Source organism: Salvia hispanica, chromosome 6 (genome assembly GCF_029641045.1).
Source record: "Salvia hispanica isolate PSC_SH4W2 chromosome 6, Shi_PSC_v1, whole genome shotgun sequence".
Taxonomy (NCBI): Eukaryota; Viridiplantae; Streptophyta; class Magnoliopsida; order Lamiales; family Lamiaceae; genus Salvia; species Salvia hispanica.
Window position 1 is genome coordinate 14,990,712 of NC_142697.1, and position 21,327 is coordinate 15,012,038.

The following is a 21,327-nucleotide window of genomic DNA, read 5'->3' on the forward strand; positions in this document are numbered from 1 at the left end:
GTTAACATCATTAAAAGGCACAAATGTCTGGAAAATAATTAGGGAAATGAGCAGGCAAGCTTTAGTTTATGTTGGCGGAAATCAAAATTTGGGACCTCAACTTTGTTCAAAATTTTAATTCTTTCTCTTGTTTACTTGATCCTTTTTTTTTGCTTTCCTATGCATTTCGCCCCCACAGATTGGGACCCTTGTCTGCTACTTTTGCTCTTTTTATTTACATTTTTTTGGTTAAATTTGTGAATCCAATTTTAAGGTGAAAACAACAGAACATTCACCATTATTGGAAGTGCATGTGTGACGATTCCAACTAATTTTAGTGGATGCTAAATTCTATTTTGTTTTAGAACAACATAAGCAATAGCAAACAGCAAACGTTTAATAAAAGTCTATCGGGCATAGCTGAAAAATTATCATAGTTGTTTGGGTCTGTGAAAAAAGCTCATTTTTAAGCATATCTCATTCTTTAAATGGTATGTGTGTTTCTAGAAAATATTTGTCGGCCAGTAGATGTTGTATCACGTATTTTTATATCACTCATGAGGTGTAACAAATTAAAGTAATTTTGTGATGAATTTTGGAAGCATGTAATTGTCAGCTTCTACATACATGGTCCATGCCCTATTCAGCTACCAATTTGCTGCATTTCTGCCCACAAACCTTCTTTAAAATGAATAATGAATTTGTCCTTTCAATATTATATACTTACTAGCTAGTGGCAAATATTATTTAATTATTTCGTTGAGGATCCGTTAATGTTTATTAGTAGTTGTTATAGTAATGATTACAAGTCTGAATTTCACTATCTATATTCCAAATGCATTCGACAGAATTATAAATATTTTTAGATTGGAACGACTTTATTTTAATTACATCCAGCAGCATATATACTCTCTATGGTCCACTCACTAAGGTTGCCTCTTTTGTATCATGTCATTAGCTTTTATGTTCTTAGAACAAATTCATGTCCATATATTCAAAAAAGATAAAAAAAATTCTTTATTGATCATGATCAAGTAAACGAGTTTATGATTGGATGATTATAAGATGGAATACAATCATTTTGTTTGATCGAATTTGTTGCACATGGCTTGTTTAGCTATGTCCAATTTACCTTTTTTTTTGTGGTCTGCAAAGTATGAGTGTTTTCGTAATCTTTGTGAAGGATTAAGTATTGCGTGCACCAAAAAAGGGGGAAACAAGAAACTAGACTGCCAGATAATTAATCTCAAAAGTAACAACACATTATATAGATATAAAGAAATATGTTCATGCATTCACTTTCATATATTCTTGAAGCATGTTAGTTAATCAAAATTGCATATTACCAAACTAGTGTTAGACTGATATGTGACAACTGACAAGCCATGAGCAATTGATGAATAAACCATAGTTGCAATATAAAGAATTCCCACACTTTTCCATCTAGAATTTATAGTTTAAAAAACCACTACTACTTCCTCCACTTCTCTTCCCAAAACTGCACTTGCACTTGGAAAAAAAATCCCCATTCCTCATGGAAAACTCCAAACCATTAGCCACAGAGAGTTTTTCTTACAGCTGGTTAGTGGACAGAAATCAACACTCTCTTGATGTCCTAGCTGAGATGATCTCACCCCAAAAATCATGTGAAAGGGATCAAAACTTCAACTTTGATGTTTCTTTGACAGCATTCCATGCTGCCCTTGTTCATGCTGATGAAATATTTGCAGACGGGAAGCTCACGCCGGTCTATACCTTGAAAAAGACTCCAGATTACGCCCCTGCATCGCCTCTTTCCTCGTACATAACAAGAAGTCCATTTGATCATGGGTGCAAGAAGCAGTCTTGTCTGGTTGAGAAATGGAGAAGGTCATCAAAGTGGATCTTGCACAAGTGTTTTGGATTGATTAGGCCGTTGTACAAAAGCTCGATGAACAACAGTAGAGTTGATGATCTTGAGAGAAAGGTCTGTGAGGTTCGGAGCTGGACTAATTCTCTGCAGGCATCACCAAGGCCTAGCTCAGCTTCTTCCCTCAAGAAGACGAGGAGTTGGGCCGCTTCCCCTCAAGCCTCGCCTAGATTGAGCCCGTCTCGTGCTAGTAGTGCTTGGTGTGGTGATGAAAGCTCAATCCATGAAGCAATTCTCTACTGTAAAAGATCAATAGGTAGTTGAGCTATTAAATCCATCTGATATTTTAGTTTTCTTGCTTGTTCTTTTTTCGAAATTTATTTTGATTATAGACTAATGATTTCATTTTTTTCAAAAAAATTCAGAAAAATAAAGGAATTTTCATCTGCACAGAGAAGAACAACATGATCAAGCTGAACAGAAACCAAACTCAAGAAATGAAGCCTTGTTATGTAATTTTCTCGTAGTTTCTTTTTTATCCTTTAGTATTTAAAAGGAAAAGAGTGTGACAATAATTTTGGAATTCCACTCAAGGCATTGTGCAATCTGTCAATCCTTGTGTTGTAAAATGAAAATTTCTCCACACTGTACATACTATCTGTTATTTGTCCTGGAGAAAAATAGATCAATAGACACTCTTTTTTCATGATAATATTATGATTTATTTTTGCCTTCATACGTTCATCAGTTCGGAGAAAGAAATCAAACGGTTCATTGTTGCAGAAGAAGAGATATACCTCTGGCATCTTGTTAGTTAGCATGATGCTAGGATGAGGTTCACGGGGGCCTCACATGTTACCATTTCTCTCTTTTTGTTTCTTTGTTGTGTATTCTTTATTCTAATTTTTGTGAATGTGTTTCAAAGCAAAATTGATGCTTGGTCCACAACCATTACAAAAAACCAAACATTTACCCAACATGAGCAAATAGATGAAAATAGCAGAAGATTCATTGCCAACTTATGTAACATATCCACATCATTCAAAACACCACTATTACATCATGAGCATGATAAAAAGGACTTATTAAGAATCAATTTTTTGCACTAATCTGATGTGATCATTTACATGAGTGATGCCTAATTCCTGCCAAGTTTGAACATTACATACACCATGAACTGAAGGATCTCCAATGCTACAAGCAACTGAAACCTAACTCTTTCGTTGGGGAACAGCCGGGGGACATGGAGGCTCCATCAGAGCAACATGCTGCTTAAGATAGGCCATAAAGCAGCAACATATTCTTGTTCCTATTTGCCATTTTTGCTGTCTGTTTGCATATCCACTCCCTTTATTGGCGAAATAGCACAATCATGATTCGCTAACGTCTAAAACTTCAAGCTTCAAATACATCTCAAGTTAGCCGAGATTGTGGGGGACCAACGCCTTAAGACATCCTACTTGTCCTCACTAAGTGTTTTCGACTCTTGTCTTAACCAACCACATGTATTTCAATTTGGCCTTACTCTCCCAGTCCTAGTCGATTTCACCACAGCAACAAGATGTGAAAAGGGCAAGGCTGAAAAGGTTCCCAAGTTGAAACTATGCCAATTGCCAGACATCATGTAATTATAGACTTCTAGGCAGTTATTATTGCCAATTTCTTGATCCATATTTCAAATAAAGTTCAAGTACCTAAGGGAAGATAAGTGAAAGTCAAACTGAAAACAATATAAATAGAGATAAACATATAAAAGAAGCAGGACAAGAATGGAAGTTTAAGAAACACCTTCAAGATAAGTAAAGCCTTGAATAACTAAAAAAAATGTCAGAAGTGGGATTTGAACCCACGCCCTCTCACGAAGACCAGAACTTGAGTCTGGCGCCTTAGACCACTCGGCCATCCTGACATTTTTGTTTAATCTTTTGTTGTTTAAAGTAATTTCTTAATTGTTTTTCCTTCATTTTTTTTGCTTCGACACTAAACAGCCAACTGTTTTGACAGGAAACTAAGGCATAGACCTTTTCATTAAGGTTACTAGTATTTTCCAACTATTTACTATGCTAAAGTCGATGGAAATTAAATTTTGAATAGTTGAATTAGAAATTGGAGTTCCCACCAAAATAAAATCATGTCCCTAGTGTAACTCTAAATAAACATTGAATTTAATTTAACAATGAAGGAAAGGAAATATGTATTCCTGTAAAATATATGTTTTTCATGTACATTAATATAAAGATTGTTAAAATTCTAATATCTTGTCCCACATCAGCTTCGTGATGATCCTATCTCTTTTATATAAAATATCTTGTCCTACATCCGCTTGGTGATGATCCTATCTCTTCTATATAAAATATCTTGTCTTACATCGGCTTGGTGATGATCCTATCTCTTCTATATAAGTGTGGATAACCCTCCCCCTTATGAGGCCTTTTAAGGGGTGAGTGGCTCATTTCTAATATGGTATCAGAGCGGGCCCAAGCCGATGATGGATTTATTCTCTTTATCTCTTCTCTTGCCTACCCACGTGATGGAAGTCCGATGTGTCATTCCGGCCCACACGTGAGGGGGCGTGTTAAAATTCTAATATCTTGTCCGACATCGGCTTGGTGATGATCCTATCTCTTCTATATAAGTGTGGATAACCCTCCCCCTCATGAGGCCTTTTAAGGGGTGAGTGGCCCATTTCTAATATGGTATCAGAGCGGGCCCAAGTCGATGATGGTTTTCTCTTTATCTCTTATCTACCTCACGAGTGGAAGACCGATGTCCTTTCCGGCCCACATCGATGATGGTTCTCTTATCTCTAGCATTGCCTACCCACGTGATGGAAGACCGATGTCCTTTCCGGCCCACACGTGAGGGGGCGTGTTAAATTCTCTAAATTCTGTCCCACATCGACTTGGTGATGATCCAATCTAATCTATATAAGTGTGGATAACCCTCCCCCTTATGAGGCCTTTTAAGGGGTGAGTGGCCCATTTCTAATAAAGATTTAAGCCAAATTTGCTAAGTAGTAGTACTAATATAAAATACAGTATTACGTCAATTACGGCTAAATATCGATTTTATGATGCAAAATTATCAAAGTATAATATATCATATGTCTGGCAGTTTACGAAGAAATTAGTACTCCCTTCGTTCCAAGAAGATGACTCATTCCTTGGGTGACACGAGATTTATGCAATTTTAGTTTGTATATCAAGTGGAGATAGTAAAATAAGAGAGATGGAATATAATAGAGATAAAGTTATTTCCAATTTTAATAATGAATCATCTTGATTAGACAAAACTTAAAAGGAAAGTGAGTTTATTTTAAGTGGGACGGATGGAGTAGGTGGTAGTAGTACTACTACCACGATCCAAGCAAAACTAATTAAAAAAGTAAAGCAATCATCAACTTTTAAAGAGTGAACTGCCTCAAAAGTCCCTAACGTTTTGAGTTGTAACACTACAAACCCCTAAAAAAAAGAAATTGCACTAGAGGACCCTAACATTAAATATAATCACGAATCATGTTTTTTAGCCACTTTTGGGACGAAAATGCCCAAATGGCTTGAAATGCAATTTAGTCAAATGACCACCAACCTGCACACCTACTCTGCGCACACCTGCAGACATATGCAGACTTTTGTCAAATCATACAGGAGATTAGGGTTGATATTTCCCATGCTGCAAATTTCAAGGGTCAATTTTCTCTCTCTCTCTCTCTCTCTCTCTCTCTCTATCTATCTATCTATCTATCTATCTATCTATCTATCTATCTATCTCATTCTAAGAGAGTTTTTGTTCCCATTTTCTCTCATTTTTTCAGTGTGCTTCTACCGTCGTCCACCCACCCATCCCTATCGTTAAGTTAGGCATCGCAGTTTAGGTAATCTTCTTCCGTGACCGGTAAGGTTAGTCGAGTATGGTTTGTTTTGTTCCTACTCGTAAGGTGTGTATTCGTCCTCGGCTGTTGATTTTGGTTTGTTTGTTCCTACTCGTAACGCATTAATTCGTCCTCGGCCGTCGATTTTGGCCAAATTTGTTCCTGCTCGTAAGGCATCTATTTGTCCGCGGCCGTCGGTTTTGTTAACAAAAATAGTACTCCCTCCGTCCCAAGGAAGATGACCCCTTCTTTGGGTGGCACGTGAATTTATGCAACTTGATTTTGTGCGTGAAGTAAGAGAGGGAATAAAGTGGATAGAGATGTTTCTATTTTTAGTAATAGGTCATCTTAGTGGAACAAACTAAAAAGGAAAGTGGGTCATCTTCAATGGGACGAAGGGAGTAATTTTTTGGATCTTTTAGCGTATCAGTTTTTCATTTATTTTTTGTTTTAATTTTCAAGTTACCCGTCCCAAATTTCAAGTCTGGTCCCCATTCTGAATGCAAAAATTTCTAAAATTTCACTTCAGGTCCTTGTTGCAATGTCTTCTTCTTGTTCTCAATTTAACGGGTCACATTTAAATTGAAATTGGCCTCGTCCGGAAATTATGAACTGTAATCATGATCTCAAGACTGAACTTGTGATATTTAGGACGACTGCTAATCCCGGTTGACGTTACTATCGCTGTCCAATATAGAAGGTATGGTACAATCATATATTACATTGCAATTCAAGATTCTTCATACGAAATTTAATGATCTATTATAAATTATGTGGGGTAATTCTTTTTTTGTTCTACGGGATTATTTGAGTTCCATAAGTTTTCTGCGTTTTAGGCAAGGACGTATGAGACTCATGCATTTTTATATTTTTTTTAATTTTTATTTTGCCGACATATGACCATCATGCGTCTCTATTCTAAATGCATCAGCGTCATGCCTCTCTATTTTAAACAAACGAGACAGAACAGAGGCATAAGCTCATTTCAGCGTGATGTGAGAAGAGAAAAAGGGGCAGCACGATTTCTTCCAATTTTTGGCAAGTTTTCTTCTATCTTTTATCATTTCGGTAAGTTTTCTTCAATCTTTCAACATTCTTCTCTTGTTTATAGTTTATTGCATAATATTAGCATCTATACTAAAATCGTCTCAAATTTATTAAATTAGGGTTTATAGAAAAAAATTGTCTCTAATTGTTGTTATTTTGTATATTTTTGATGTAGAAATCATGCATGTATTTGTGAGCTTGTATTGAGGTGGTAGAATAGTTCAACTTCCTCAATTGGGTGTTGGCTATGATCCACCTTGTGCGAAAGACTATCGTATTGAATTCATGTGTTCCATATTCTGAATTAGTTGCAATGATATGTGCTACGATGAAAATAGACATGAATCAACACACCATTGAAGTATCATGGAGGCATTGTTTAGTCTTTTCTTCCGGTATGAGTAATATATGTACTGGGTTTACACTGATGAAAGTGTGATGTTTATGTTCAACGAGACTCAAAATTCTACACGTCATATTAAATTATTTGTTGAGTATTCACCTGTGAGAAATTCAGAACTCCCGCCAGTTGTTGATTATGGTGTTGGATCATCTGCGAAGGTTGAACATATGAGCTTTGATTGTGGTATGAATGAGCAAGTAGATGTTGCAGATATTGCTGATGTTGGAATGAATTATCAAGTGAATGTTCAAGATAATGTTGGTGATAATGTTGTACGAAGAGACCTTGTTGAACCATTGTCGTCAGCATCATCTGAGGCAGACAGTAGTTTGAGTGATGATTCTTCAGGTAATGTTTCTAGTGATGAGGAGATAGTATGTAAACCCGTCGTGCAAGGTGAGCAACCACTTCCATAATACGTTCACATTAGGTTGAAATATTTTCGCAGATTACCGAGTGCTCCTTCTGAGGTACCTGATGTTGTTGGTAATGAACACAACATTATATACTGAGATGAGGAACATCCGCATCGGATTAGTTTGGGAACAAAATTTGATACCAAGCTGCATGTGAAGACTGCTATAACTATGTGGGGTTTGATGCAACACCGACAATTTAGGGTGATTGAGAGCAAATTAAGAAGGTGTCATGTCGTATGCAAATATCCAGCAGGGACGATAGAAACATGGGAATGTATTATGAGCGTCTTGACGCTGAAAAAACGAATGAATGTTCGTGGGAAGTTTCTGTTACACAAAGGACGCATGATGATATGTGGGAAATTAAGAAGTGAGTGAGACGATATACTTGTGAAGGCCATCCGCATCGTAATGATAAAGGACATGCTAACTTTTCATAATCTATGATTGCTTTGTGTATTCGACATCAATTGCTAAAAGATGTCGAGTACAAAGCCGTGGCAATAAAAAAATTTGTTCATGACAGATTTCATGTGGTAATAGAAATTGTATTTGGTGGATGGGAGGAGTCATTTAGACAGTTGTTAAGCTACATGTTTGAACTACAGTCACAAAATCTAGACACAATTGCTGAGTGGAGACACAACGAGCAGTTGAGCCAGAGACGTAATAACTAATAAGGTCTTCTATTACGTTTTCTGGGCACTTGGGCCCGTGTTCGCTGTCCTTTTTCACATGCTCTCTTCTTTCTCTTTAAAGCTGTGTGTATCGTTGTGAACTACTCAAGTTGTGCAATCGACTTGATCAGGCCAGCCTATTTCTGCATGTTTACCTGCAAATTGCGAGTGAGTGCATCCGGTAAAAGCTCAGGCTGATCAAGCTGAGTGACTCCGACTCGAGTGAGAAGAAGGGAAGAGTTAACAGGAGGGCGATCGAACAAAAACCTTAACCCACTAATACTAACTAACTAGTGCAGGGAAGTAAGGATCGATCCCACAGAGATGAGGCATTGGACATTGTTTGTGTGACACGGCTTGAGGCTTGGTTGTTGCCACGCTTTACTTTGGGGGTGAATTAAGTTATCTACTGGGTTGGAAAGAAAAGCAAAACTGAACAACTAAACTAACCTACCTGATCAACTTGACAAACATTACTATAAAAGGACAAACAGAATAAACGAGATTGTCAGTCCCCTGCAAAATGTACGAAAAAACAAAACAACTTTAACAGAATCATCTTTTTCAACAAATCAGCATAGTGAAATAGAACAACAACAGATCTGAAAAGCTAAAGAAGACGAAACAACAGAAAACACATAAAACTAAAAATTACTTCTATGATCTAAGCTACGACAACGTAAAAACAATAACTACGACACTTTCATGCAGAAACGAAAAATAAACACATCTAAACAGAGAAAGACGACTCAAACAGAAAACATCAAATCTAAGCTAAGACTCAACATAAATCACAAAAGCGAAAATAGATCTAAACATTAAAACAGAAAACAAAGCACGAAGCTAAGAAACGAAAACGGAAACTTAGATTAAACTGAAACAGAACGGAAAAAAGTCAATTACAGCAAAAGAAAACAGGAACTAAGCTAGGAAAGCGGTAAATTGTTTCATCACCCCTTCTCGGAGTGGAATTACAGAACCGGAAATTAAGACGTGCGAGAAAACGAACACTGAAACAACAAACTACTAGCTATCTAGACGGAACCAAGTGTGTGCAGCAAATCGAAGGCGAGGAATTGAAAGAAGACTCTGATTTCAGCCCTGGAAGAGGAATGAGATCCTACCTACCCAAGAAGACTAGTGAGAACCCCCTCTAAACTAAGGTGCATAAATGAAAACGGGGGAACTCCCTCTCTTGGTATATAAGGCTCCTTTATATAGGGAGGCGTATGGATCTGATCCTTAGGGTACTACCTCCCCGAAATGGCATCTCTGCCCTTCATACTCTTGAGTGGAGTTTCTAAATCTACTCTTCAGTGCAGAGTCTGGCTGCCTCTGGTGGATATTCGACTTGATCAACTCAATGCCGCCCTTTTTCTCCTCATTTCCTCGAATTTTGCTTTCGCCTTCTTGAATGATGCGACCTTCGGTTTATAGCGAAATTTACACACACCTGGCTAATAAAGGATCATTAGTTCACTGATTTAATTGCAGTTTCACTATAGAACACTTGCATGAAACGAGTCTCATCAGCCTGATATACATGTCTTCCAAGAGTTCCAACTGGTTTTAACAATAGACGGGACTCACCTACGATGAAAATTTAAAGGTAAGGGTCTTGTTGCTTGTGGTGTTGATGCTAACAAGAAATAGTTGTCGATTGCATATGTTGTTGTTGATGAAGAACCGGACAATAGTTGGGAGTGGTTTTTGAATCATGTAAGAATTCATGTAGTGCAATACCAAAGGGAGGTATGCATCATATCGATAGACATAAAGGAATCTTTAAGGTTATGCGTTCTGATGAATGAAAAAAGCAGCCGAAATGTCACCACAAATTTTGTTTGATCCATTTGAGGAAAAATATCTTGAAGAAGTGTAAGGGCACTGATGTGAAAAGCATGGTATGGGCTTTAGTTGTCACAACTCAAGTACGTAAATATATCCGAATGCGGCGTGCACTACAGGAGGAAAGCCTTGATGCGATACGAATGCTCAATAAAGCCAAAAAAGAAAATTGATCTATTTGTTACGATGATGGACTGAGATGGGGGTGACCTCAACAAACATGTCATAGAGCTAAACAATGTGTTAAAAGGTGTAACAGAGTTGTCGATTAGAACTTTGGTTGATCTGATATTTTGGAGAACAATGAAATGGTGGGCAGATAGAAAAATAGAAATACAACAAACCGAAGGACGGTTAACCTTGTGGGCGAGGGACAAACTTACTGAGAATGCTGCGAAGGGGCAAAAACATTACAGTTAAGTACTTGACCGAGAACTAGGACATTACCTAATTCTAAGTCGTCCACGAATAGATTAGGGAAAGGCAAAGGGCAACAACAGACAAGAGCTTGAATATAAAGATTCAAAGTGCACTTGTGGGAAGTGGTAGATGTGGAGAGTTCCTTGTTCACATGCTTGCACCGTTGCTAGAGACAGAGGTAACGTTATGTTTAACCTCATTGATAAAAACTACCATAAAGCTAGATGGGAAGCACAGTACTCTGGTGGCTCATTCATGCACCAAGACACGAAGATTATAGGGCTAAACCTGGATGGAAATTGCGTATCATCCCTGAGCAGTTGCTTCCTCGAAGGCGCGGCCGAGGTAGAACAAGGAGGATACCTAATCAAATGGATCTCCACGAGGAAGATGAACCAAGAGCTCCCCGCCCTTGCAGGAATTGTGGACAAGAGGGCCATGACCGAAGAAATTTCTTAGTCAATTGAGTTATGTAGGAGTTGTTTTTTATTGATGTGTTGTATGTTGTTGACATTTAAAAAGAGTTGATTCTTGCTCACCTAAGGTGGAAGGGAGAGCGATTAATATTCTTTTACAACAATTCCATCATCGATTCAGCCACTGGAAACAGAGGTGAATATATTTTTTTTTTGTTACTGATTAATGCTAGTATATACATTTTGAGTTAATCTAGCCTGTGATGTGTTAGGGGGCACTCGCAGTCGTGCTGCTATAATAGACTCAATTTGTGGTGCATTTTCTGTCCTGCTATTTGTAGCTATGATTTCATTTTTTGTGAGGAACAAGATTCTTAAACAAGGAGAGGTGAGCATTGTAATTAATACTCCCTCCGTCCCACAAAAGATATCACACTTGTGGGACGACACGGGATTTTAGGAGGTTTTGTTTTGTGTGTTAAATGGAGAGAGAAAATATAATTTTTATGTTCATGTGAGAGAGAACTTTTTCCAAAAAGGGAAATGTGACATCTTTTGTGGGACAAACTAAAAAGGAAAGTGTGACATCTTTTGTGGGACGGAAGGAGTACATTACAGTTAATCATCAAACATCATGTAGACTTGATTGTGAGTTGCATCTCATATTAAGACAATTGTTATTGGTCATTTATTTTAACTATCACTTATGTAGACTCGAGTGTTGTTCAAGTTCTAAAAGACTTGTACCAAGATTCTAGTAGCAAACCACAACATCACATTCCTTGCGAAACGAGAGGGTTCCACGAAGGACTATCTGGGATGCTCAAGAGCTTCCCATGTAGGGCCAACTAGTTGGAACATGTGACAGGTGTCAGATCCATATTTCAAATTGACCACACAAAATTTAGTAGGATAACATCGGTTGTCGAAAAAGGATCGTACGATAAAGTGTGCAAACATCGGCACACTAAGTGCTTCAATTTATTCCTGGGTGAACAACAGTTCCACGCCAGCTTTGGTTCCGATGTTATCGTCGGTCCACTGGTGGAAAGGGTCGATTTCAACCAAAACAAGATTTGGACCACCCTCTAGGAAAAATACAGAAGCATCGACAATCTTCTTCTTTCTTTACAAATCCAACTCCAGTCTCTGCAGTAGTATCAACATTCTCTTCCTCCAGTAGCATTGACGTCTTCTTCTTTCTTTACAAATCCAACTCCAGACGTTGCAGTAGCATCAACATTCTCTTCCTGCTTCACAAATGAAGCTCTAGTAGCATCGACATGCTCTTTCTTAAAAAATCCAGAAGAAGCTACAACATCGTTTCCCAATTTTGTTTGGGCCGAACATAATTTTGATTTCTCAAGGCAGGGCATTGTTGAGTGAGCCCTTTCTTACACTTATTAACACAGTTACTCCACCAATTTTGTAACATCCCAAAAATGGGCTTCGATGGAATTCACTGTTACGATAAGAAAGTTTGTGAATTAAACACTTTATACAAACAATTTGGTATAAATAAATAATATTGATTTTAGATTATGATATTTTAGTAATATTCATACATGGATTAATACGAGAGATATATTGGAAATTTCACAAGACACAAATTATATACTCCTAATTAAATAGTAGGACATGAATTTCACATGAATATTAGTAGATATTTTAGTCCAAATGATGTTTTGAAATAATGGAAAATTCTAGAGAGTTCAAGTGAGATATAAATTATCTCAAAAGTTATAGTATATGTATTTGTGCGTATCTCTTCAATTGGATTGAGTACAAAAATAATTAGTCTTCTAGATGGTAAAAGGGCCGAGAATGGATAAGAAATTGGAGATATTTTATCTTCAACTAATTCTACAATATTATAGAATATTCTAGAGAAAATAATGAAAATCTAGAAGCTTGAGAGTTGAGAATATTCTATCAAATTTTCATAGCTACTTACTTGAATTATTTAGATTTGCAATAGATAGTTCTAATAGACAGTGGAACTAGTATCTAGTATTATTATTCCTCTTTTTTTATATGTATGTTTTGATGAACAAGTTGAACATGATGACTGTAACAAAGAAACAAGTTGAGATTTGATTGTAAAACACAAAAATTTAAGAAACAAGCAATTGTCATTAAAAAGAAAGGACAAAGTTGCAGAGAGCATTTAGCTAAGAATGGAAAGGATGTTACTATTTTTTGGTTGATTATAACATGACCTATTGCAAGCTCTCATCAACAAAATAAACAAGTCTATAGTTGCTCCACTGCACGCCAAAACTCTGGTTCGTTTTGAGTTCCTCTCTGTTCTCCTATTTCTCCAAACAAATTCTCTCGAGCTAGCTCTGGTGAAAAGCATGTTGAGGAGAAATCCAAAACTTCGTCCTAGTGTAAGCTCTGCATTCATTGATTACATCTCCTCTTCACTGCATAAGTACTTAAGTAGCTATTTAAGTTGGAAGTTCAGTTTTTTTTTCCACGTAGAGTATATATGGGAAATCAACAGATTTGATGATTTAGGTTTGAGCAATCTGTCGTGAGATTATAAGGGAAAAAGAACCAAATGTGATATTCTTTTTGATTGAAATATTATGGAATTTAAAAGATTTGATTAGGTCAATACAAAGGATAATCTGGGAAATAAATGAATTTATTAAGGTTAAATTTGTCATTGCATATTTATTTCTTATTTCATAACTTCCCTATCAAACAAAATGGGCTTTTTAGAAAATTAATTAACTAGATTATCAAACGTGTGTTATTAAACTTATATCTTTTCCTAACTTGGCTTTAAATCTAGATCACTAACTAACCTATGTATATTCTACATCACTTATCAATCACTTATCAAACGAGCCATAAGTCAACAAAGTAACTTCCGATAATAATCTATCAAATTAATCCTAATTAAATGGTATGGCTAGATATCAACATGGCAAGCGTTTTTTAAGAACGGCTGGCCAGTCTAACTATATAATAATGTCATTAAAGATAATTAATTAATTAATAATGGATTAAGAAAATGAAACTAATACGATTATTCTATTGATGCTTTAGAACACCATAATATCCTATTGATACTTTGGAACACCATAATGTGTATTAATATATTATAACACTAACTGCTAGAATTTCTTGCCATGCATATTTACGAAAATTAAAAATTGAATTCATAATCTAAACTTTATTTTAAAAAATGACTATATTAGAGCTCAAAACATAAATATTCAAATTGATCTTATAACTTATAAATATTCTAAATTAAGGACAAAACTTATAAATATTTCAAAAGAGGTCAAAACTCGCCTTTTATATATATATATATATATATATATATATATATATATATAGAATAGATGTCACTAGAAGTGTTTTTTAGTCTTTAGCCTGAACCCTTTTTCTTTTCCACTCTGCCACTTTCTGCCTGTTGTTTTTTTTCCTATTTGAACTTCACACTCAATAAAAATGACCATTCACTTCTTCTCTTCTCTTCTCTATCGATGGAAAGATTAACACCTTTCATGAACACTTTTTTTTTTTGTTTTTCTACTTCAATTTTTTGGAAATTATCAAAAAACTTTCTTTAGCCCTCACTAATGCACTTTTTATTAGTTTGGAAATTATCAAAAAAATTTCTTCAGCCCTCACTGATGCACTTTTTATTAGCATTAAATAAATCTGCAAGTATATAGAGTATATATAGTATAACTAAAAGTCAATACCGAATATCGATCACGAGGAAAACTATCACAGATTGACTATCCTTTACTAAGCTTCTTCTACTATCTGGAAAAAACAAAGATTTTGGTTTTGAAATGTAAAAACTTGTAAAATAATGTAAGCAAGTAAACAATGGCAGATATTAGGGGTGTGCATTCGGGTTTCAGTTCGGTTTTTTGCCCAGACCGAACCGAACCCGAAAAATCGAAAAAACTATGGAGTATTATTAATATATATATATAATTTATTTTATATATAATAATAATAATAATATAAATATAAAATATAAAATTAATTGAATATATATAATACATATTATATAAAGTATATTAAAAGAATATATATTATATATATGATATAATATATTTAAATTAATAGAATAAATATATATGATATTATATTTAAAATATAATTCGGGTTTTTGGTGTTTTTTGCCCGAACTGAACCGAACCGAACCAAATTTCAAAATTTCAATTTGGTTCGGTTCGGATATTCGGTTTTTGGTTTTCGATTTTTTTGCTCAACGCTAGCAGATAATGTCACAGAGATAAAAATAGATGAGATAATGGGATTTCAGGGATGTGCTTTCACAGTTATGGTTTATACAAGTTCCAACTACAACACCCTAGCACAGTTCATACTTCACTAGAATAAGTCACACAAATATTTTCCATGCGACACAAAGTAGGTCACTAGGGGCGTCAATCCTAGATCTTTAACTCCAAAAGGCTCCTAAGACTCCTAATGTTCTCGCTCTCAATTAACGGTACCGTTTTAAGGAAAATTAATTGTAGTGTCAACTAAGCTTTTCTAACACGCAAACATCCTCTCACGATTATGTGCATGTCAATAAATCATCATAGAATGTGTTATTCGAACATGAAGCATTATCCAACACTTAGGATAGAAGCAAAGTAATGAACAAAACGAATATTAAATAAATTGGAATTGTATAAACCGAAGTCGTTACTAACACATCCCTAGAATTCTATGAATTTAGCTACTCATGATGAAATAATTTGAACTCATGGTTTATAGGAAAACATAGAAAATATAAGAACTAAAATAATAGAACCCAAATGTTGAATCTTGTTGTCTTGATCTTCTCTTGAATCCACTCTTCAAACTCCTTAAGCAATGATAAATAGTGGAAGGAACTCTCAAATATTATGCTCTAAAAAATATGCAGCAAAATGTTTTTTGGATGAAACTTTGATGGGGTATTTATAGCCTCTAAGTCGTGTGCAATAATATGATAACTCTTCAGCATAGTATGGTAAGTCTTGGAGAGAAAATATGACAATTTCTGTGCACCGCGTTTTTCCAGCGGGCCGCTGCACTTTGTTCAGCGGTCGCTGGCAATCATTCCGTAGCTTCTATATCTCAGCGATCGTTGTTCTTTGTTCAGCGGTTGCTAGTAATCATTCTGTAGCTACTGGATCTAAATTAGCGGTCGTTAAGCACTCTCAAGCGGTCGCTGGGCATGTTCTTCTTTTCAGCTCTATTTTCCTAAGCGAGCCTCTATAGGTGCAGCGGACCGTTGGCTGGCTGGCTCGAAAACTCCAGATTTAGTAACTTCAACCTTTTGCTATCTTTTTAGGTCCTATTTTGCACATTTCTCACAAAACACGTTAAAAATACTAAAATAGATAAAATATGCGAATAATGGACATGTTATGCAACTTTGACACTCAAAACAGACCAAATAATGATCTTAAAACTGTGCAAAATCCGAGCGTATCACTCACCAAGTTAATATTGCTAGAGAGTAAATAATCAAAATTGGAATGGTAGAAGGAGCTGAACTGCATTTTGATATCAAAATTGCAGAGGTAAAAAATAGATGTCCTCGTTGGAGAGGAAAAAGAAGACTCAACTTTTAAAAAAAAATAATACTATCGTATTATTATCTTAGCTTTCACGTGAAACTTGTAGACATGAAGACAAGTTATTTCCTTAAAAATTTTAAAGTGTTAAATTTTACTCACTCTGTTCATGAAATTTATTTTGTTATATTGGGATGTCCATAAAATATTATATCATTTCTTAAAATGAAAATTCTCTTTCATACTTTACCCAATTTATCTCTGTATCTCTAATATTTTACTTGCTTTATCTCCCTATCTCTAGTACTTTATCCATTTTTTCTTCTCATCTCTCTTACTTTACTAATTTCTCGTAAAATTCGTATCGTTAATAAATGAGACTATTTTTTGTGGACTAAGGAAATATAGTTTCAGATATCAATAAAATTTTAAAATTTCATTTAATATACTCCTATAACAACATTAAAATACCGTGTATGGTCCTCTTAGTTATAGTTAAATTCAAATGGTAAAAGGATTTAAAAATCCGTGAACATTTAAAAAGTCTTCCAAGTAATATTAGGTTCATACCTAATGAGTAATGATAAAGGTGTGTAGTGACAATTTTAAAATATAAGGGCGTCTAAAGTTCGAACCTATAGGCCCAAATTTATAGTATACTCGTGTTTGGTTTGCAAAATTATGTTTGATTGTATTAAATTTATAATATATTTGGTTTAAGAGATTCAATCCCACGGTTCAATTCTAAATAGAGCTAACCTCCCATAATTAAAATAATTTCGCAACGTATTATTTGATCACACGACCTTAAAATAATGCCTAGGTTTAATACAACAAAAACAACATTTCTCCATTATTGTTTCTCCAAACATCTGTTCTGTGCAGTGAAACTATTTCACCTCCTCTACTCTATACTCCCCTAATTCTCTTCCATGGAGACGAACCAGCCATAGCGTGGGGTCGGAGCTGGAGCAGCCTGGGTCGACGGCGGATTCTGGGAACTTCATACGATGAATCCGATGGGGATGCCTCCATACGATCCGGCCCTACCTCCTTGGGCCCCGCCACCGCCGGCACCACAGCCGCCGCAGCTTCCGTATATGCCCCCTCCGTCTGCTTCGTTCTGGACTTCGGCAAACGTGAGCAGCCGCCTCAAAGAACTTCACGACACTTTAAACCTCGCCAAAGCAATGTAACGATGTCTCTGTTCTTCATCTTGTGTGATCTGCGCTGAATTATTTATTCACATTTAGCTGAAATTAGCGTTTCTCATGGTAGTTACTGGTGACATCATTGATTATATTTTAGAAATTGTTTTCAATCTTAAATCGTAATCTGTCGTATTTGTGGATTTTGATTGAAATTTGCTTGATCAGGGAAAAAGAGATGGAAATGTTGATTCAGATGAAAGAAGAGGGGTTTGAAATTAGTGAAAGCGAAGATTTAGGGCGTGGCAACATATCTATGACTAGGTTTTCTAAATTCATGAAGGACAACTGCATTGGAGTTGAATTTCAGGAAATGATGACGTTGAGCGCTGTAAATGCTGTGATGTCGAAGCTGAGATTTCTGCTGGAGCCATTCAGGGTTGTTGCGTATGAGAACAGTCCTTGGGAGGAGAAGTCTGCTGTGAAAAGGTTGGCTGACAAAATGGAGAAGTATAAAAGAAATAAACTATGGCGGAAAAGGAAAAGGAGGCGGGTAGCGGAGAAATTAGCTAAGGTGTTAAAATATAGCAGGCTTTACATATCATAAGTTCCTGTATAGATATACTTTTATATATTGGCTGTTCTTTGTTTTAGGAGCATGAACAGTTTGAAAAGATAGATAAGGAAGCAGATGAATGGATGAGAAAGGAGATGGCCAAAGACATTGCTCAACACAAGGTATATATAGACCGCAGATTTTGTGAAAAAATAGACTTCGCATCTTTTGTCTTTACTATGAATATATGTTCCCACCAAGAAAGTGTGAGGCAGTTTGTGTAAGCTAAAAGGCATGCTAAACCTCTAGGATTGGTTTTTGAAATTCAAGACACTTAGACTCAGATCAGACACGATATACTGTGGAGTGGGCTCCTAAAGAGAGATGAGCTTGAGTTTTGTGTAGAGAATGATGTCAAATACTTGAAAACATGATGCATAGTTGTCCAAAGTGCTATACATAAACATCTTTTGTGTATGATATACTTCTTCTGGCATGTGCTCAAGCTTTCTCTTTACATAAACTTGCTTTGTATTTTGGTCTCAGTAAAAATGCAGAGTAAAAATTGATTATTTGTGTGGATATAATCTTATGATATTCTAGTAACTATCATGCATACATGTTATTATGGTTGATTTTCTTAATCACTTGCTATTTACTTTGTACAAGGAACCATTTCTATTCATTTTCTTTTCTAGTTTATGTTTCTTTTATCTACAATGCTAAATGTTGTTTTGTGTACCAAGAAACCCCCATTAATACTTACTTACATCCTCTTATTTCTTTGGCTGAGAAAAAATTTATTGATACTGTGCAGGTAGAAAAGATGGAGGAAATAGCCAAGCTTAAGGCAAAAGAGGAGAAGAAAAGACTAGAATCGGAGGTAATGACTCTTATATCTTTGTAGGCATGTACGTTATTAGATTAACTGGAAAATCATGCATCGTCACTAATTGACAGAGTCTTGATTATTTTACATTATTTCAAATATATATTCCAGTTCCTTTTAAGGATGCTCATTTGATGTGGCTGCAGCTTCTGCCTGATACATTGAGTGTGTTTTTATTTCTTGATTTCTTTGTTTCTCAAAATTTTGAATCATAACTATTTATTTATGTATGTTTTTATTTCAGCTAGAGCTGGTGTTGATTGTTGAAAAGCTGCAGGAACTACGTTCTCTCAGAGTACAGAAACTGAAAAAACAAGGTGAAAAAATTAACTGATAGATGAGGCTGATCCTTTGTAGTTTGTATTATTATGGGTAGGAGTTTTAGGTATTTTGTCTAATTTATAAAGGCTCTATCTTCACAAAATATACGAGAGGTGCAATTTTCAAGCATCATAAGAAAAGGAATTAAACAGCTTACACAATCCATGAATGGCACCATGCAGGTCATTTTCTTCCAGAAGAGGATGACAAATTTCTTGAACAAGTTAGAGCTGCAGTTGAGGAAGAAGAACGGCGTTCAATGGCTGCTGCGGATACAGATGCTGCTAAAGATGCTATTGCTACTATTGAGGAATCAAGAAAACACATCAAGAGTCATGCACTAGACCCAAAAGAACCGAGCGTTGATGATGGTGGTTGTACAGAAACCCAAAATCAGAAAATTGATACAGACAATGATAGAATTTTAATGAACACTGCCCATGATGAATCCAGAAAACCTGATGCAACTGGACCTGGTTCTGGCAGTAATTACGATTCTGTTGCTAATTTGCCTATGGAATTTTACCACTATTATCATGGTAGCAATGCTGATATGGGCACACTCATTGAGGTAACTTCTAGAAGCATATTTAACTGAGCTTCTGGCTTGCCTCATATGGAGATGTCATTGTGCTACTATATGGTCCTCCATCTTTGAAGCTTGTTACTTTTGCTCTTGATTCATTTACCTTTCTATACGTAGTTAATTATGTTTGTAGGAAGATAAGTTATGAATGAACTCAACATTAGTTGGTTACAGGCTTTCAAGATATTGTTACTCAATCTAAACAAATCAGTCTGTGCATTCATTACCTTGTTCAAACTTCATAATGTTGACCTATAAGAAGTTTCTGTCGCTATAATTGATTTGGTCTGTTATTTCAGGTTAGAAGAACATGGGATGCATACATAAGACCTGGAGGAAGGTATGCACATCTCATCCTCGCCGTTCAATTGATATTTTTTACTACAAACAATGCTGTTTATTGGCTTCTTTATCATGTTTTCTTACTTGTTCTGTAACTTGGATGCAGCCGCATACCAGGGCACTGGGTTCAACCGCCACCTCCTGCAGATGAGATATGGGCATCCTACTTGGTTAAACGGCCTAAATGATCTTAACCTCGGATAGGAAGCTGGCTTTGTCAGATAAGCTGTACTGCTGGTACGCCTAGCCATCAGACGTCCTTCTTGGCTCTGAGATGTCGAGAACTGAAAAAGACGCCAGGCTAGGAGGTCCGGATCTTGATGGAATAGAACAAGAATGCCAAAGATCTCAGAAGACATTCCGTCCCTGGTTCTCTCTCGCTCTCTTTAGCATTCACTCCAATTTATAGAAAGGCCCCTGTAGCGGAATAGTCTATTAGATCTGCATATGGTTCTGTTCAATTTTTGTGCAACATCAGCTAAGGAATTCTAAGCCGCCACGAAGATTACGATCATATGCTAATCATGTAGGAGAGTGTATGAGTTGTTCTAACTTTTACATCTCTCCATCTTGCAATTAATTTGTTCCCTGTACTAAAAATTCTTTTTTTGCTCAATTTTTTATTAGTCCTAGTTTTGCTCAGGATGTGACAATTTTTAATTTAATTCACTTATCTGAGATGAGTATTGATAAATATAATTGAGATCTCAATACACGTGCAATGACACACTCCAGATTGGAAAGAAGTGGGGAGTTTGATTGATGAAAACACAGCCTGACTAAATTTTGACGATTGTAGTTATTTTTGTACTATGTCATGTTTCTTTGTTAATAATGCACGTTATGTGTAATGAATGTGTTGCAATATCTTTTACTTCTAAATTAATACTCTCTATTTCTGGTTAATAGAGACACTTCTTTTATGTACGGAGTTTAAAAAGTAAGAGAGATTGTTATTTTTAGATAAAAAATTAACACAGGAAGAAAGATTGTTACTTTTAGTTTTAGTC

General features: G+C 35.9%; 2 protein-coding genes, 1 non-coding gene and 1 pseudogene across 3 annotated transcripts; 2 read left to right on the plus strand and 2 right to left on the minus strand.

Moving 5' to 3' along the window:
• The first annotated feature begins 1,307 nt into the window (after positions 1 to 1,307).
• Positions 1,308 to 2,540, plus strand: LOC125207994 (putative membrane-associated kinase regulator 6). Its single transcript, XM_048107522.2, has 2 exons — positions 1,308 to 2,144; positions 2,254 to 2,540. Exons 1-2 carry the CDS (start codon positions 1,514 to 1,516, stop codon positions 2,259 to 2,261), a joined length of 639 nt encoding a protein of 212 aa, XP_047963479.1. The 5' UTR covers positions 1,308 to 1,513; the 3' UTR covers positions 2,262 to 2,540.
• Positions 2,541 to 3,653: 1,113 nt separating this feature from the next.
• TRNAL-CAA (transfer RNA leucine (anticodon CAA)) lies at positions 3,654 to 3,737 on the minus strand. Its single transcript has one exon. It is a non-coding gene; the product is annotated as a tRNA-Leu (tRNA).
• A 7,946-nt stretch (positions 3,738 to 11,683) lies between these two features.
• On the minus strand, positions 11,684 to 12,305 carry LOC148923264 (uncharacterized; annotated as a pseudogene).
• A 5,013-nt stretch (positions 12,306 to 17,318) lies between these two features.
• LOC125208235 (U11/U12 small nuclear ribonucleoprotein) lies at positions 17,319 to 20,959 on the plus strand. The gene is made up of 8 exons (XM_048107815.2): positions 17,319 to 17,667; positions 17,852 to 18,197; positions 18,278 to 18,361; positions 18,997 to 19,062; positions 19,313 to 19,385; positions 19,572 to 19,960; positions 20,275 to 20,315; positions 20,424 to 20,959. The coding sequence occupies exons 1-8, from the start codon at positions 17,486 to 17,488 to the stop codon at positions 20,503 to 20,505; spliced, it is 1,263 nt and encodes a 420-aa protein (XP_047963772.1). The 5' UTR covers positions 17,319 to 17,485; the 3' UTR covers positions 20,506 to 20,959.
• The last annotated feature ends 368 nt before the right edge of the window (positions 20,960 to 21,327 follow it).